The sequence below is a fragment of the Pleurodeles waltl genome, chromosome 6 (genome assembly GCF_031143425.1).
Source record: "Pleurodeles waltl isolate 20211129_DDA chromosome 6, aPleWal1.hap1.20221129, whole genome shotgun sequence".
Lineage (NCBI taxonomy): Eukaryota > Metazoa > Chordata > Amphibia > Caudata > Salamandridae > Pleurodeles > Pleurodeles waltl.
Genome location: NC_090445.1, coordinates 1,256,728,393 through 1,256,748,226, shown reverse-complemented (window position 1 = coordinate 1,256,748,226; position 19,834 = coordinate 1,256,728,393). Strand labels below are relative to the sequence as shown.

The 19,834-nt window shown below is 42.9% G+C and overlaps 1 protein-coding gene across 1 annotated transcript in view; it reads left to right on the top strand.

The window, feature by feature from the left end:
* The first annotated feature begins 15,523 nt into the window (after nt 1-15,523).
* LOC138301758 (cadherin-23-like) overlaps nt 15,524-19,834 on the top strand; it is a 1,629,754-nt gene continuing 1,625,443 nt past the window's right edge. Inside the window, exons 1-2 of the mRNA XM_069242267.1 lie at nt 15,524-15,671; nt 16,140-16,282. Coding sequence (XP_069098368.1) covers nt 15,524-15,671; nt 16,140-16,282 — 291 coding nt within the window. The remainder of the gene's footprint in view (nt 15,672-16,139; nt 16,283-19,834) is intronic.

Here is a 19,834-nt window from a genome sequence, read left to right as displayed (position 1 = left end):
GACGCTGCTGCAGTGACTCTGAAGTCATGCCACAGTTTGAGTCCTGAGTGCTGTGTCACTGACGTATGTGATACCCAACTCTGACTCCACCCCAGTATCTGTGGCCCCGTTGTGTGATCACAACATTGCTAATTCGACTCTTCGTATCTTGACCTGCTGGATTCATCAACCCCACCTTGTCATAAGGAACCAACCCCTCGCCACCGATGCTGCATCACCTTCTCTGCAACCGTAAGAAATCAATGCCTTTCCTCCGCTGCCCAGCAGTAAGGAACTGACATCTCACCTCTGTGGTAGCAGTAAGGAACAGATGCCACACCACTCCAGCAGCACCTCACCTCCCCAACTGCTTGCAACGTCTTTGTTTCCTCATCATTTTCCAAGGTACTCTACCTGGGTCCCTGCGACTCCATGACCAGCCCACACTCCCTCACAAGTGGCATTGGACTGTTGAAAGCAACTCTGTCAAGGTGCCAGTGATAGCCCCAGTTGGAGCTATTATGTTTCTAAGTGCTATACTAACATTTAATCTTTGAAAATTCATGTCTTTGCTTGTGCATGTTGGATTTTTGACAATTTGGTTTTGTTTTACTAAGATGAATATTGCCTATTTTTCTAAACTGGTGTGGAGTCCTTTTGTAGTGTTTTCACTGTGTTATGTGTGTGTGTACAAATACTTTACACATTTCCTCTGAGATAAGCCTCACTGCTCGTGCCAAGCTATTAATGGGGTGAGCAGGGGTTATCTTAGTTGTGTGGCTCCCTTACCCTGACTAGACGGAGGGTCCTAACATGGACAGGGTGCAAACCACTGCCAACTAGAGACCCCATTTCTAACACCCCCTATAGGGAGTATGCACAAAATGGGTCACCATTTGGAGCAGTTAAGCCGCACACTGAAGTATGACTATAGATGCAAAGGGGCATATTTATACTCTGTTTGCGCCGGAATTGCGTCGTTTTTTTTGACGCAATTCCAACGCAAATCTAACTCCATATTTATACTTTGGCGTTAGACCCGTCTAGCGCCAAAGTCCATGGAGTTTGCGTCATTTTTTAGCGTGGACACCTACTTTGCGTTAATGAGATGCAAGGTAGGCGTTCCCCTCTAAAAAATTTACTCCGAGGCATGTGCGCCGTATTTACACTCCCGGGCAAAATTCACGCCCGGGAGTGGGTGGGTCAAAAAAAATGACGTACGGCCGCTTTTGCGCCGTTTTTTAGCGCCTGGACAAGGCAGGCGTTAAGGGACCTGTGGGCTCGGAAGGAGCCCAGAGGTGCCCTCCCATGCCCCCAGGGACACCCCCTGTCACCCTTGCCCACCCCAGGAGGACACCCAAGGCTGGAGGGACCCATCCCAGGGACATTAAGGTAAGTTCAGGTAAGTATTTTTTTTTTTTTTTTTTGGGTGGCATAGGGGGACCTGATTTGTGCCCCCCTACATGCCACTATGCCCAATGACCATGCCCAGGGGACAGAAGTCCCCTGGGCATGGCCATTGGGCAAGGGGGCATGACTCCTGTCTTTGATAAGACAGGAGTAATTTCTATGGGGGTTGGGAGTCGAAAAAAATGGCGCAAATTGGGATGAGGCGAAAAATTTGCCTCAGCCTGACTTGCCCCATTTTTTTACGCCCAAGCTCCATATCCCCCTACGCCGGCGCTGCCTGGTGTACGTCGTTTTTTTCCACACACACCAGGCAGCGCCGGCGGCTAACGTCATTGATTAAATACGGTGCCCGCATGGTGCTTCAGAATGGCGTTAGCCGGCGCAAATTTTTTTGACGCAAAACTGCGTTAGCGCAGTTTTGCGTCAAAAAGTATAAATATGGCCCAAAGTTTTAAATGAAATCTCCCACCCGTATCAACAGATTTGACAATTTACTTTAGTACATATTTTAGTGAGGGATTTGTCCAAATCTACCCCCACCTCAGTTTGCCTGTTGTCAAATTTATTATGGTAATAGTTTATTATCAACAGATTCTTAGAACCCCTGGATGAAACCTGTAAAATCTGAACCCATAACGACTTATGTAACTCTGTGACCTTTACAGAGAGAACTTTAATTGAGACCAACACCGTCAAACCCCCGTTCGCTCACCTCGCTGGACATGGACAGTGGGGCTACAGTAAGTATGGAACCATCCTTGAAAAAAGGGGTTACCACCCATGTTTCTTGTAAGAAAATTAGGTTGTATTTACCAATTTGGGCTAGCCAGTCTGGGTTGCTGAGTTTAATCCCAACACCTGCTGCGATCTAAGAAAGTATGGTAATGGAATCACTACCAGGCATTTCATGACCCGGACCAACCTTTTGAATCAATGCCCAGAGTGCCAGCATGTTTACTCTGCCTATCTGGTAGAGATATCAGGGCCACACTCTCAGGGCCTGTATGCCCTTGCTGCTTGCATGCGTATGAATGAGGCAGTTTAGGAGGATCGCCACATGCTTGGCAACTTAAAATTTATCACTAGGCAATCTGTCTGAGGGATACTCGGGCATGTCTAACTTTCATAACTCTTCTCACAAAAAGAATTTCATCATGCAAGTTGTCTCGCCACCCCAAGTTTTTTCATAAGCCAATGAACCACTTTAGATTTAAAACCTGACATATGTTCATGATTCCCGGGGGCTAAGGGTGGTACATTCCTATTAATGATGTAATTTCAGATCTCGTCAATAATGTTAGCAATGATGTCAAAGAACAACTCATGATTGAAGAAATATGTGAAGGCATATGTTAGCTCTTAAGTGGTGCATGGCAAGTGCACAAATCAAAGATTCTTCATTTGAAAATAACTGGTGAATTTCAGTATTTTCTTTTATTTTTAAATGTTATGTTTAAACTTACATTTTCCCCAACTATAATGTCACTTTAACCTTTGTTTTTTTCAGAGAATTTCTGAGGTAGCTTTTTAATGAAAAGTAAAATATTGTTACCATATCTAGCTGTAATATTGTTTTAACCTTTGTTTTTTCAGTAAATTTCTAGGGTTTCACACTACCCACAGTTGTATAATGAAAACTGAAGTGGCACTGAAAGGGTGCTACCTGGATAAACACTTTTTATTTGACACAGCTAGATCCAGTGATAGGTCTTAGAGCATCTGTTGTTTTAACTTTCTTACATGAGGGACCAGTAAAGGTGCGCAGTTTACCCAGGAATAAGAATTTGTGATCAGACTCATGATCTTGGCATAGTAATGTATGTATGGTTGCAATGCAGACCTAAGGAGGGATTTGAAGGTTTATTTGTAGGCATTGTATAAGTACACATTGGGACCCACACTTGTAGTACTTGGAGACTACTTTCAATTTTAGAATAGATGGGAACAAAGCAATTCCTGTATTGTCTGCATGTCTGGTAAAACCCCATATACCCATTGCACCAGATGGTCCCAGAGGAAGTTCATTCTTTAAACCATAGACACAAAGGCCCATATTTATACTTTTTTAGCGCTGCATTTACGCCGCTTTTTGATGCAAAAAAAGGGGCAAACTTACAAAATACAACTTTATTTTGCAAGTTTGCACCACTTTTGCGTAAAAAATTATGCAAATGCAGCGCTAAAAAAGCCTAAATATGGGCCATAGTCCCAGAAGAAATGCTATCTGCCATGAATCCCTCCTCTAACAAAATCATACCATAATGGAAAACATGATTGCCAGATCTTTTTGGACGATTTGCTCATGACCTCTCAAGTCACATCCTGTACACAGATAGCTTTATAATGATTATTATCGGTCATAAAGCAATTCACCATCCATCTAGGTATTGCTTATATTATAGACCTTGAATCATTTGTCAAAGTATCAACATTTATTTGATCTTGTTTAGAAGGTTTACATAAACCTGCAAAAGTAATAAAATCTGAACATTTTAGTTCTTTAAAAATAAAAAAAATGTCAATTTAACAATTCAATGGTAAACTGAGTGATGATGTCTTTCCCTATTGCAGAATCCTAATTTTCAATCAACTCTTGCTTAAACCTTGGTTAAAAATAGATCCTGAAGGGATTAAATCTTTTTCAGAATTAGGGAACTAATTAGGGATCCCTTTCCATTGCTGGTTTTAAATGCCTACAATGGATATGCTTTTAAATTGTAATCGGTGGGGGGTGTAAAAGAGGTGGTCTTTCAGAGCGAACCAGCAGTTCTAAATTGCAAAGATAGAGGGAACACTGCATTCTCAAACAAAATAGACAGTGACAAAATATGGGAATAGATGGATGATGGACAATCGAACAGTGGATTGGATTCAGATAAATGGAAAACCTCTTTCACTCCCTGTAAAGAATCTTAGAATAATTCAATATATCTAAATCTTTCAACTCAGCTATATACCAGAATGTTTACTTTTAGGCAACTACCTGCATTAGCTATGACACTGCCCACAGTTTGAACATTTTTGGTGATCTTCATTTCTCAGAAATTAGTAAAATGTATGGGATAAATATTCCCACAGACCTCTGTTTGGCAAGGCTGCATCACTTTAGTGGCACTATCTCAGTTGCAAATAACTAAAATAATCATATATTTTAGGACATTAATATATACAGAAATGGCTCTAGAAAGAAATAGCAACCCTGGTAGCATGGTGGATAAAGTAGAATTTCATAATGAACCGTAAAATAAGTTATTTTTATTCATTATTATAACTTGGGACCCATTGAAAAAGGCTCCAGTCTCCAGGAAATGTAATACTAAATAGACCATGAAGTAAGTGATGAGTGTTTACATAATATGAATGTAAGATGTTTTCTTTCCTTTTATGTATTAATGGTTATTTGTAGTTCTTTCTTATATGCCACCATTCAATTCAAAATAAACACACACACACTTCATCATCACCAATACAGACCGATACTGCTGCTTTCATGTCCCTTACCAGTTGTTTGTGGTAGGTAATTTTGCACTGCCACTGGACAAACTCTACTTATGATGTATGTTAAGAAGGTTCAATTAAAACACCCCCACCACAGTATAGCCAAAACAAGCTGTGTTATGAGTTCAAGTTCATCTTCTATTATGCAAGCATTATTCGAACCTCACTTTCGCAGTGCGAATCATACAGAAAACATTTGTATTAGCAGGATGTAGAAGTACTTAGTGTTGGCTGCTCGTGTATATACTTACAGTATATAATTCTAAACTTAAATTAGGAATGGTTGGAAAATAGAATTCATATGAGGTGAGTGCTCAGTCCTCATTTTTTGAGTATTCAGAAATATTTTGAATACTACATCAGTTCAAATAGTAATACAGGAAGTCCAGGCAAACACACCAAAATCCCATATTTTTATAGGTGGAAGGAAAGACCCTCACAGGAAAATATTTGTAGAAAAAAGAACATATATCAAATCAGAAACTCACTATTTTCATAATACTGTGCATGCCTACAGTACATAGTGCATGTATACAGTATGTAAACAGAAGTTCATAAAGGTAGATGGAAATCAGCAGAGTATGTGTATCTCAAACATCGGCACACGTTTTACAGCACAAGTGATTTTCACTTAGATTAGAAATGAAGCACATCTATGAACAAAAGTTCTTGGAGAGTGTAATATAAAGTTTCCTAGCTTTAGTAATGGAAGGTTTCAAATCTATTAAGGACACTGAGGCGAGGGTTATACTAACCTTTTGCCACTTTATTGAACAACAGCCTTAACAACAGAGAAAAAATAATCCTTTCCCATAAATCCCAGGGAAGGAATAACCAGGTATAACAAATCAAACGTCAGTGTCTATAATATAGTCCATCTTTAATGTTTAAGCCCCCCTTTTCTTTGTTTAACAAAAGCATCCAGTTCAATTGTATTAATTTCTACTTAGATCCGTCGGTCCCTGGAAAAAAAAGTACTTTCTCTTTACTTTTCTATCCACACCTAACAGACCTCAAAGGAATATTATTACAACCATATGCCAACTTCACAATATGTGAAAAGTGTAAACTGACCCTCACCTGATAATGGTGAAAAATTATATTTATACCATGCAAATCTCCGGATCAAATCATCCATCACACCAGCATAAGGGGAAACAGAAGTTTCTTATTCAGGTGGGGATTACCCTTGCCTCCATGTCCTTAATAGAATTGAAATAGAATTGAAAGGACAACCTGATGCCCCTTACCAGTTTCCTTACTAGAGGGTGCTCCCTTACAGGGTGACCATCAACTGGGAGATGTCCTGCCAAAATGGTGGATCAGAAGGTATTCACAGACCGGTAGGCCAGCCCTTCTGACAGTAACACTGACAAGAAGTTCACTATGTGGATGACATCGGATTCCACTAGATCCTCCTCTCGTTGCACACACTAACTCAGCTATCTTCCTCAAGCGGAGCAGTATTTTTGGTTGTCATGAGGCGAGGATTTCCTAGATCGTCTTGGAGGAAATACCATCTGTAGGGTAGGTAAATTGGAAAATCTCAAGGGAGTTCCATCATTACTGGAAACCAGACTTGAGACCTTCAAAACGCGTGACTACCACCGGAGCCACATTCTGCCTCCTGACCTGTGCTGACAGTCTCATGAGCATGATGATTGGAGGGACGGCGTACCCCATCTCTAGACTCCAGTCCTGAAGGAAGACATCTGTCGCTGCCTGTGGGTCTGGCCTCAAACTGAAGAATTTGCTCACCTGATGGTTAAGGTGGGAGGCAATCAGTTCCACCGAGAACAGTCCCCAAAGATCTGCTACCACTCGAAAGACCTCCAGTGCAATTTCCATGTGCTGAGATCTCTCAGGTTTCTGGAGTGCCATTTGGCCAATTCATTGGATTTCCCTAGGAGGTATTCCACTGTCACCAATATATGACGGTCCATGCAGTATGGCCATAATTCCTTCGTCAGATCCACTAGTGGCTTGGATTGAGTGCACGCCAGATGGTTGATGTAACGGACCACCAAGACATTGTCAAACTTCATCACCACATATGAACTTGCAATGTCTGTCATCGAGCAATGCACTGCAATCAACCCTGCCAACAACTCCAGGAAGTTTATATGCATGTTATGTTCATTGGGAGACCACTTTTTGCCTGTGGATACATCTCCATATTTGGCCCCACTGCCTGTTCAGATATAATGTTTGGGCTGGAACCAAAGATTGCTCTCCCATTACACACATCCATGTGGGAAAGCCACCACCTCATTTCCTCTTGTGCGTCCTCTGACAGCAGCACGACTCTGAATACTTGAGGCCTCTACACAGATGAAATGCTTTGAGCCATTGAAGTGCATTGTAATGGAGAGAACCCACAAACATTGCCTGAATGGATGATGCCAACAGTCCCACTAAGCTGCCCAGGTTCCGCAAGGATGTGGACTGCCTGGACAGAGTCTTCCTGAGTACATGTTGGATCTTCGCCATCTTCTTGATGGGCAGACTCGGGGTAGAGTCCCTGGAGTCTATGACAAAACCCAGAACTGTTGTGTGTTGCACTGGGGCAAGCAAGTGCTTCTTTTCATTGATCACGAAGCTCATCCATTCCAACAGATCTACCGCCAACTGAAGCTGATGTGTTAGCACACATCGGCACTTGTTCATCAAGAGGATATCTTCTAAATAGACAATCAGATGCATGCCTTGGCTGTGAAGGAGTTTCACAACTTATTTTGAATACCTTGGTATGGTACCATGGTGCTGACGACAGGCCAAGTGGAAGGGTCTGAAACTTGAATGCTTGGTGTCACCACGCAATCTGCAGGACTCTGTGATGTGGGGTTAAAAATAGGATAATCAGGCACACCTCTTTGAGGTCCAGTCTCAGTAACCAATACCCCTGTCTCAATAAATCTCATAGCAGATGGATGCCCTCCATCTTGAAGTGCCAGTACACTTGTTGAACTCCTGTAGATTTATGACTGGGTGATGGCACCATCGCATTTTTCTTCAAGAAATAGATTGCTCAGCAACCTGTTGGGGTGGGATATGGTTGGAGCAATTGCCCCTTTGTGTTTTCACTCCTTGATTTCCTGATTGATGTTAGCAGAATCTTCTTCCAAAAAAAACAGAGTATGGGGTCTGGAAACTTGGACAGGGGTCTCCAGATTCTCTATTTAAAACTCTTGGACAGTCTGCAGTACCCAAACATCAGATGTCAAAGTCCTCCAATTGTCTAGAAACATAGCCAAATGCCTTCCCATCTTTAGTTGGTAAGAGAGGAGAGTCCACATCTTGGGAAGGTCCATGTAACTCTCAGCCATCTCCTCTGGTATCACGATTGCATCAGTATCGATAGAAGCGGCTATACTTCAATTGGCCTTGCCACTGTCCCGGGTGGGTACCTTCGTTGCTCTGGAGAGCACTGTATGTGAAGCCACCGGACAAGCGCCCCCTGCCTCATCTGGCCCCTCCAAAAATCTTAGCAGTCTTTTTGATGGAGGTCTGCGCCTTATATAATGAGTTAAAGGTGGAGCGAAATCTGCCTAGCTCCTTGAAGGATAGTTCACTGATCAGTGTGCCCTGAGCCATGGGGCCCACCTCAGATGTTGCTAAAGCACACAGCCCCAGGTCAACTTTTATCACCTGAGAGCAATGCTGTTCTACTGACAGAGTGCAGGGTGCGTTACCAAGGAAGATCACCACTCTTTGTGCCCAGCCTGAGAGGAGCTGAGGAGATATCAAGGACCCTAACTGTTTCGCACCTTCGGCTATATCAAGGTTCTTGGTCAGGGTCTGATGACCACTGAGATATTGAAGGTTGGGGTCCCATAATATAGAACATGATATTGAGTCCCATGTTATTGAGTGGTTGATGGCCTTCTTCGAATCCTGAATGAACTTGTTCAAAATAGTGGCCATGTGGGGGGCAGTTTTGGAAGTTAACGCTACCTTCCCCGAGAGGGAGCGAGAGAGAGAGGGTCATTTACATTCTGCCCACATGTGGGCTCAGACGTCCTTATCCATGGTTTTTGCAAGCACCCTACCATGTAGGTGGCCACCTTATCACTTCGGGGCCACATGGAAGATCTGGGGTGCAAGAGGTCATCGGGCTCCAGCATGTCTGCCACCAGTGCACCCGAGTGGGACCCAGGGCTTAACCTGGGCTGCAGTGCCTTGTCTGTATACAGGCGCAATGGTCTATAAGGAACAGGATCTGCATCAGACTCACGCTGTGAGTCATCATCCTCCCCAAAGGGATCGGGAGCATCCAGGGGTAGAGGAAAAGCCTCTGCATCCACATATTGGGGTTTACAATGAAAGAAAGCCTGCTTAAGATGTTCAGGCTCATTATTGTCCACCCCTTGCTCATAGGGTCTCTTAGGTGGCAGTCGCTTGGGCAGGCATTCTCCTGGGGCCCGTGGGTCTTTTGGCCGCCTGCGCCAACTGCTCAATATTTTGATCCCGTGGCACTAGGGCCATGGAGGGCACTTGCTGGATAGAGGCATCCACAACTTCATAAAACTCATTGTCCAGCAGCAAAAGGTAGGTGGATTCTTCCTCCAAAAAAGTGCTATTGACTGCACGAATTAAGGCTATTAGGGCGTTCAGGGACCTTGGACGTGATATGAGTAATTACTCTGTAAAAGTGGGACCAACACCCTTATGGTGTATTGGAGCTGCAGTCTGTGCCAGTCCCTGTGGTGCCAAAATAAACATACTGCCTCCCTAGCAGCTTATACAGATCTGTTTTTTCAGGTGTCATGGCCACTTCATATACCAAATCACCCGAGGGAAAAACCCTTTAATTACAGACCTGTTACAACAAGCGCCGCACACTAGGCTGTTTGCGGGGACAGGTGAAGGCCAAAGCTGCATAGCGCTTATGTTAGATATCCCGAAAGGATTCAGTGTGCAGCAACCGCAGAGCAAGAGGAGCATCTCTATGGCTATGAGAGCACCCTTTTGTGGCCCACTTCACCAACCACACTCGCACGGATCCAGACAGAGTAAGAAGCCCATGTCATGATCACTGAATCGTGATCCAGCGGGCCCTGTGAGGGAGAAATGAAGGTTTAGAACCCTGAAAACAGTGCAAAAAGATTAACGCCTTGAAGATCAATGTACAAATATATACATAACGCCAACAAACAGTCCCAATACCACTATAAGACTACAAAGTTAAGGGAACACTTAACTGCATGGCTGCTGATCAGCAAAGGAAGAGGAGGCCCAAACATTAAAGATCAACTATATTATGGGCACTGTCATTTAATTAATTATGCCTAGTTATTCCTTTCCTGGGATTTATGGAAAGGAAGGATTTTGTCTGTTGTTAAGGATGCAGTTCAATAAAGTGGAAAAAGGATAGTATAATCCTCGCCTCCGGCCTGACATAGAATCATGGATATATGTGAACAACGCATTTCAAAATTTTCACACATTTCTCTTCGTCTTTGTGGAATCGCCTGAATGTCTCTTAAATCAGATGTGCTGTTTTCCAGTGAGGAAGGCTAAAAATGTATTTACTTTTTATTAAAACTTTTTTGTTGAACCTTAAAACACTTTGGGGGTCATTATGACCCCGGCGGTCGGTGTAATAGTGGCGGTAGTACCGCCAACAGGCTGGCGGTACATACCACCACGCCAATTTAAAACACCGGCCGCCACAACAGTAATGACCACAGGGCTGGATACTATAGTCTTCAGCCCAGCGGCCGTCACTAGACCGCCCGTGGCATTAGGACCCGCCCACTGCCATGGTTTCCGTGGGTACTGTAGTGCCATGAAAACCATGACAGTAGGCACTATCAGTGCCAGGGAATTCCTTCCCTGGCACTGATTGGGGTCTCCCCTGCCACCCTCCCTCTCCCCAGATTCATCTCCCACCTTCCCCCTGCCCCTCCCGACCCCCTGACAAAACCACACCCCTTCATGCACATACATACACACTCATACACACACGCATACCCACATTCACCCGCGCATGCATACATTCATACCCACACACAGCAACACTCACAAACATACATACTAGCACACACGCAATCACACAACACAACATACACCTACACCCACACCCATTTATGCACACACGCATTACACACACCTCACACCCACACGCTTGCACACAAACACAGTCACACACACCCCCACACACACACACACAACACCCCCAACCCCCTCCACTATTGGAGAACCCGACTAACCTGCTTGTAGGGGGTCCTCCGGCAGGAGACAGGACCCAGCGCTGCTGCCAGCAGCAGCATCCGCCAGCAGAAGACCGCCAGGCCGTATCATGGGACATGATATGGTTGGCGGCGTTCTACTGGCGTTGCGCTGCTGCTGGCAGTAGCGCCACCTTACCACCGTCCGCCGCCATGACCTTATCCGGAATTCCGCCAGCCTTCTGGCGGAATTCTGGCTATGGTCATATTTTGGTGGATGGTTGGTAGCCATGGTGACGGTATGTTGGCGGCCGTGGCGGTAGGCTGCATTTGCCGCCAATGTTATAATGAGAGCCTTTATGTCTACAACTGAATTTCTTTTGTTTGACAGCAAGTGATATTTACCTGCATCCCCTTCCAGTGGCTGTTGGTGTTCGTTTGTCATGCACTGTGAAGTTGAGGCTACTGATTGGCTTCATGCTCCCTCACCCTGCTGTGACCTGGAAAAGATTTGTATAAACTGATTGGCAATCAGAATGCCTCCTCCACCCAATCAAACAACATCATCACCCCACGTTTTAGCACTTTGACCCACTGGCTGTGCTGTGACTGGTGAAGCAAATCGGTCATTGTTTCAATGTGCTGTGCCTATGAGGGTTTAAAAAACATTTGACATACCAGCAGAAAAGAATAACACTCAACCTTCACTGAGTATCTCAAATTAATCTCCCATTTTCACGGCACGAAAGGGAATAGACTAACAGGAGTAGTTTTAGGTAAGGTTAAGCCATACTTTGCAACATAATTCATGTGACTTTCACATGCATCCACAGAATCTCTTATTTCCTAAAGACGAGGGTCTTTGGAAATAACATCCTTAGGTTAACATCACTACATTTGGAATGTTTTTTAATGTGAGGGGCAGAGAACCTCTAATTTAAATAAAATAATGAAACAACTCACACAGGAAAATAAATGTAAAACAGTAGTCCAACATAGACTCATAGGTTTCTCTTGATCTCTCTGGAGACGTGCATTCTAGATGATCTGATAAATTTCTGTCATCTCTTCTCCTGGCGAATGACTCATATTAGATAAAATTAGGATCAATACGTCCCTCATTAATGGTGGCACTTGAGACAGTTGCCCAATATTTCCATAATGGAGCCCTGTGTCTATCACTGTACTTACCACTTCTAAAATCCAGAGTAGTTCTTGTGTTGGGTGTGCTTGTGGTCTCCACAAAAGCATTCATCTAGGTCAGATGCTAAATAATAGTGGGTTAATGCAGATATGTATCGATACTGCAGGTCACATTGATCTGATTAGGCCTGGGCAATATTTCCATTACCAAGGTTTAATCCTATGTTACTTCACATTACAAGTGTTATGCAGAATTTCCTATCTTAAGCTAATATTCCATGTCGTATAAAATGATGTGCCGTTCATGGCAAAAGTTAACTTTTTTTGTGTGCGTGAAATGTGTCCCTGCATCAAAAAAGTACCGCAGACACATTTCACAATAAAATATAGCATCAGATGGAAGCTTTGCATTTCAGGCAATTACACGTAATTTTGCATAATTTCTCCAAAATTTCATATAATTACCTAAAAAGAACATTTCATGAAAGTCATCTCAGCCTTCCATTCTACTAAGGTTAGTTAAATAACGACATCTCAGTAAAGTACAGGCTATTTTACAATTTTTTTGCAAGACCATGTCAAAAAACTGTGTATCCACAAAGTGTATAATTAATTTAACTCAAACTAGAAATACATATTTTTATGAGGAGGTTGAGCTCACTCCCCTGCTGACTCCCTTTGACTGTGTTCCCTTTGCCTTCCTTCTCTTGGTCCATTTCTAATCCTGTTTCCTGCAGAACACACATTATAAAGACTGCTTGTAAGATACTGTGGAAAAATGTTCCTTATTTTCTACATTCTCATCTACATTTGACAATGTACTCAGGGAATTATTGCTAACGAAAATTGCATTATTCCCATACTTATGTATAAAAATAACAACCAACTGTATTCTTTTTTGATGGAAGCACAGAATATTGGAGGATTGACTATCATTTAAATATGTATGCTTATAATGCGACTGTAGCCCTTGACCTAGTAAACCTTGATGTTTGATTTGAGTAAATATAAAATGTGAAATAAATAGCCTAGTCAGAATTCTGTATCATAGCTGTGAGATACATATGTATTATATATTACAGAGTTGGCAACAGTGAATCTGAAGCATGCACATTAAATTAATTTACTGATTTTCAAATAACTTTAATATATTGAGACAAATATAATAATATTTGACAACAAATTGTGGTTAAAGTCTTTACATTTGTGTAAAATTTGAGAACAGAACTATTATTTTCAGTTCAGAAATTTTTGTTTCAAATTGCAACCAGCAATGTTTTGATAAGAAAGATCTTTGGCATACAGACACATGTATGAGTAAAGAAGTTAGCAAAAACTAATCCTGAATGGATCTTAAATCGACCTACCTTATTAATATTAATGAGGTAGCTCTCAAATTGCAACTCACTCTGATGAGCCATCACAGGAATGGTGGGATCAGTAGACCACCACATCTATGATTGGCTCTCATAAATAAAACGTTCTTTAAATGCCTTCTGTTTTCCTAAAAGAAATACAGGTTGCATTTTTTGTAAAAAGTTTAAGAATTGACAATTGTCCTTGTGCCAGTGAATACCCCAACCAACTCTTTTTAAGATTATCAAAGGGAAAGAAGTCCCAAAGGGGATTCTTACCTTTTACAAATGCTTTAACTCTCTAACACAGGAGTTGGTAGTTTACAGTTCTGTAACCAGATTTCAATGGCAAAATAGTGATACATGAAACCAGCTTGGTATTTGGAAGGGATACCTACAGCACACCCCTTCCCAATACCAAATTGGTACTGGATTGCAGCCACATTTTATGAGTGGGTAATGGTTTACAGACTCCTAAAATTGGGATAGTACATTAGAAAAAAAAATAATGGCTGCATGCACAGAATTAGGGTGTTTGCAACTGTCAAAATGCTTAGTATATTTGTCCCAACGCATAGCTAGTATAAGAGAAACAATGTTTTCTGGGTGCTCTCTTGTATATATTTGACTCTCTCCTACTGATAAAACAGCTGATAGAATTTACAGGAAAGATTAGGGCTAAAGAGAGTAGGACCTGCTGATGAGAAGGCACTGGCAAGAAATAGGTAAACAAACAAAGGTTTGGAAGTTTGTTCATGTTTGAACTAGGTACCATTGTGTGATTACGATACACTGACAATACTACTGGTAAGCATGGGCACACAACATAAAATGATTGGCAGAGTGCATAATATGGTGAAATAAGTTGCTGAGATTTTCTCGTGCTAAACCTATTATGTGTAACTTTTCTCCTGTACTATAAAAAAAATTGCAAGTTTCTTGAATCATAGAACTTCCTGAAAATTGCAAAGGAAAGCCCCTCAATTTCACACAATTCTAGAAAGAGTGAAGAACAACCCTAAAAGACATTACCTTTCACGGAGATCCGGCTAGATTCTTAAAATTGCCTGCCTATCTGTGTACATTCCCAATTTGAGTGAGCAAAGTTGTATATTGTTTCTAACAAAACTATTAAAAGCATTCAAAAGTTGTTGGGATCAACTCAAGTTGGCCTTTTTTAATAAAAACATGGATTTTGGAAATTTGGTATGTATATGTATTTTTTTTGCATCATTTATGAAGAAAGCAGACTCAGGTGTGAACTCAGGTGAAAAATGCCTGTGAGATATTGCAGGAGCATGGTTTCATAGTACTTGTAAATAAAAGTTAAGCAAGGTGTGGTCTTGCATAGAAAATGCTCGTGTTTTACCCTTGCTAACCCATAAGAGAAAACTAAACAAGATTGAATGCGTAGGGAAAGCAGTGTTCTCCACGAACCACGGGAAGGCCCACAGTCAGCAGCTCCATGACAATACGGTTGTGTAATATAAACTTTGAATACCTCCTACTCCAATCTCGGTGTTTTTCACTTTTATTTGAAGAACGCAACATGATCTGAATATATGTATGGATATAACTATGGACTGTGAATGCTTCACAAAACAATTTCCTGATAAAACACTTTATGGTGCAGTTTTTTCAGTCAGAGAACTCGTTAAAAAAGGTTAAAACTTGGTGATTCATGGCTGACCACATAAAGCACATGTACGTAAAAGCAGGGCCGAGGCTTACGCCATTTCCTCCATCCTGCACTCCTTGAGGTTTATTTAAAGATATCACTGTTTAGTATAAATCTCCAGAGATATCGACTACTACTATATTGCTAAGTACGTGTCGAGACTTAATAGTAAATCGACATTTCATATGTATGCCTACCTTGATAAAGTTGTGGTGTCCAATATTGTGGAAGTGCTATAGACAAAGGTCAATATTATCGACCTTTATATCGTGACATAGTGTGAAGGGGCAATGGAGTCGAGATGTAATTTAGTCGAGCTGATGAGTAGTCTTATACTGGGCTCTGCGTCTGAGGGACGCTTTCTTGGAGTCAGACAGTCACCTGTTGTAATTGCATATCTAAATGACAAGAAGTTTCACTGGAGCGAAAACCCAGCAGGTATCTAAAAATGTCACTTTAATGCGAGCATTGCGTAACCTCTTTTCATCCTGGCATCATCGGGAGCTGGTGGCAGGTGAACACAGGCTGCCTATAACTGCGCAGATCTAGCCTTTTCAAAATAGAAATAAAAGTGTGCCTTTAATTATTGTTCACTTGAAAGGTCACTGCCAATTGATTGGGGACCAAGAGACTATGTAGGAGAGGGAGACGCTCTTAGTGGTGTAACTGCTGTTTAGGATTCTGAAATCGGAAAAATTGTCAGCAGTGATAATGCTCTGCAAATGCGTGGATAAGTCATCAAAATTAGAGCTTTGCTGACAGCTGATAATGTCCGCCTTTCAGATTCTTCCATCTCGACATCTGACTTGTAGGGATATGTGTTTTCGCTGCTGTACAATATGGCGGTTTTAATATATTATCTCTCCCTTGTGACTTTAATGGTTCGTTCTCTCTCCCCATCCTCAGGCTCCTCGGTGACACAGCTGATCGCCCGGGATCTAGACGATGACGTACTGGTCTACGGTGTTGTGGGGGAAGAAGCCCGAAGATTCTTTGCCGTGGAGAGTGACACAGGGGTCGTCTGGCTCAGGCAACCCTTGGATAGAGAGGTATCTGACCTGAATAATGCAAATCAAAAATGAAAAGTGGAGCTGAATTGATTGGCAATTCAATGATTCATCGAAGGAAATCAATGCTGCCCTGCATTTATGACGAGGCAACGTTAATGATTATGTTTACGCTAATGATGATGTTTTCATTACAAAATGAGGTACCTTTGAGGATGTTACCTGAGATTATTTTCATCTATCGGTACGATAGCTGCTTCTTTTAAAAACCAGAGAGTTGTCGTTTTTGATTAAGGGGATATAAGAAGTCAAATTAACATAAACACTTGTTAAATTTTCCACCTGATGGTGCAGAACTTCAAATATTAGGCCTGGATTGACAGTACAGCTGTCAAACTTGGAGAGGAATTTCGATCCGCCTCCTTCATCTGTAGACCCTTTTAAGCAGACTTGCACTCTCTTAGCAGATGCTATTGGCTCCTAGGGCTATCATTCCATCCTGATTGGAGTGTTTGCATTGAGCTGCATGAGGGGCTATTTTGCAATTATAGCACCCTTTGTTCCTCCTGCTGACTTAATTCCCTGTATTTAATTTGTTCCTCTCTCCAGCCGGTTTTTCTCTTTACACTGTGTGCACTCACCCCTTCTGTCCCATCAACCCCTCTCATTCTTCTGTTTCTCACTGCTTCCCTTGTATGGTCCTTGTCCCCTCCCCGCCACCTCTCATATTTCTCTCACTCTTTCCTGTGTGTGCTCCTTGTTTCCCCTCCTGCCACCGTCTCAGATCTTCCTTACTCCTTCCCGTGTGCTACTTCTTCTCTCAGCCTGCCACCCTCTCACAATTGCCCCACCCCTTCTTCCTTCAGCTCCCTCCTTCCGTGTGTACTACCAGGGCCCTCCTGCCATCAGAGTCACCTGTACCATACGTGTCCCCACCCACTACCACTTGTGTTGAGCACATGCATTTTTAGTAAAATAATTACCAATAGTTTCCAAATATCCATCAAGGCATGTTCATTTCATGGAGTCCGCTGTTTCTGTACAATATAAACCACCTGTTTGTTTGTGAACCTTAGCATGGGTTCACAGAAATATTCAGGCTTTGGGTCCATTTTATGTAAGCGAGCACCCAGCTCGAAGATGGCTGCTATGTTTGTGTGCTGTTTGACTCTTACACAGTTACCTTTCCATGGCTGTTGTAAGCGGAGCATACCTTGATTGGGCAACAGTGTCTCTGATTTCCTACACAAGAGTCTGTGATGTGTTTGTTTTTCCTCTGCTAGTTCACGTTTGATGTGAATTATATACATTTAGGAGCCTTTTAGGTAATGATGCTATCCAGTTTTGGTGAATTGTGAGGAATCTGCATGCACTGATGTATCTGTTTTCATCACCTCACAAACCATCTTGTTACTACCACCTACCCTTCTATCCCAGCAGCCTTTAATACGTGTCAGTATTACTTTTTGAGCAGGTACGGGATAAGTACCATAGATGAGTAATATATTGATCAAAAGCACAAAAAGGAATGCGAAGTTCCCTTCTTTCACAGTGATAACAAGAAGTCCCAGAGAAGTGGCCATTAGGTGGTACTAATGCTTAAAGGAGGCGGGTCCAAAGTTTTTCCAAGAAACCCACTGCCTGCTCTGCCGATTACCATAGTTACGAACACTATTTTTTTCTAGTCTTCATTCCATAATTCCACTTCTTGCCTGCTTCTTCCACCACCCTGACTCTCTGACACTCTTGCAGGTATACCCCTTTTGTTAGTGGTTTCCTATCATTTTATCCACCCTTCTTTTTCCTTTTCCATATGCTCTTTATTTTGCTCTGAGTCTCGTGATAAGAAATAAGTCCCTATTCCTAAAGTCCACCCCTTGCAACCAAAGGCATAAATTAAACACTGGCATGTACAGCAAAAAATGACTGATGTAACATTTGGCCCTCATTCTGCCATTCAACAATACTCTAGTCGTAATGGTAGCAGGACATTTATTCTAACATAAGAGTAGGGTTTTTGAACCTTTTGCAGTGAAGCATTCTAACGCTTACAAGAACATCTTGCCAGTGAGTGGTATGCCTTTGTGTCAGTCCCAAGAGCTAACCATCAATAATCTTTGAGGGTCAAGGAGGAGGTAGGGCAAAAGGAGAATAACCCAGCTACTCAAACATCTCTTTTCAATTGTATGTTGCTTACTCCATGGATCACATTATCGGGGCCAATAGAGACTGAATTAAAGCATCTTCATTTTAGGTTGGACTTTGGGCCAGATTTAGAGTTTGGTGCCTGTGGCATGGGCAGTGCAGGGGCCCCCAGGGGCCCCACGACACCCGTTCCCGCCATCCTGTTCCTGGCGGTTGTTACCGCCAGGACCAGGATGGCGGGAAGGGGGTCGGAATCCCCATGGCGGTGCTGCTTTCAGCGCCGCCGTGGAGGATTCTCTGGGGCTGGGGAAAACCGTTGGGAAACCGCCGGTTCCCCTTTTCTGACCGCGGCAGTAGAATTGCCCCTGAAGCACCGCCAGCCTGTTGGCGGTGCTTCCTCCGTCCCCGGCCCTGGCGGTCCATGACCGCCAGGGTCGGAATGAGGCCCTATATGCCTGTAATGCCAATACCATTGCAGTTCCTACTACAGCTCAAGCATCACATAAACTAGAAGTTCTTCCTCCCTTGCCACATATGCTTCTCTACCACAGCTGCATATCTACCACTTGTGAGAAAGTAGCCTCTTTCTAGCTTTGTTACCCCCACTTTGGGCCTGTTTGTGAGTGTATGTCAGGGTGTTTTCTCTGTCTCACTGGGATCCTGCCAGCCAGGGCCAAGTGCTCATAGTGAAAACCCTATGTTTTCAGTATGTTTGTTATGTGTCACTGGGACCCTGCTAGTCAGGACCCCAGTGCTCATAAGTTTGTGGCCTATATGTATGTGTTCCCTGTGTGGTGCCTAACTGTCTCACTGAGGCTCTGCTAACCAGAACCTCCGTGGTTATGCTCTCTCATTTCTTTCCAAATTGTCACTAACAGGCTAGTGACCAATTTTACCAATTTACATTGGCTTACTGGAACACCCTTATAATTCCCTAGTATATGGTACTGAGGTACCCAGGGTATTGGGGTTCCAGGAGATCCCTATGGGCTGCAGCATTTCTTTTGCCACCCATAGGGAGCTCTGACAATTCTTACACAGGCCTGCCACTGCAGCCTGAGTGAAATAACATCCACGTTATTTCACAGCCATTTTACACTGCACTTAAGTAACTTATAAGTCACCTATATGTCTAACCTTTACCTGGTAAAGGTTAGGTGCAAAGTTACTTAGTGTGAGGGCACCCTGGCACTAGCCAAGGTGCCCCCACATTGTTCAGAGCCAATTCCCTGAACTTTGTGAGTGCGGGGACACCATTACACGCGTGCACTACATATAGGTCACTACCTATATGTAGCTTCACAATGGTAACTCCGAATATGGCCATGTAACATGTCTATGATCATGGAATTGCCCCCTCTATGCCATCCTGGCATAGTTGGCACAATCCCATGATCCCAGTGGTCTGTAGCACAGACCCTGGTACTGCCAAACTGCCCTTCCTGGGGT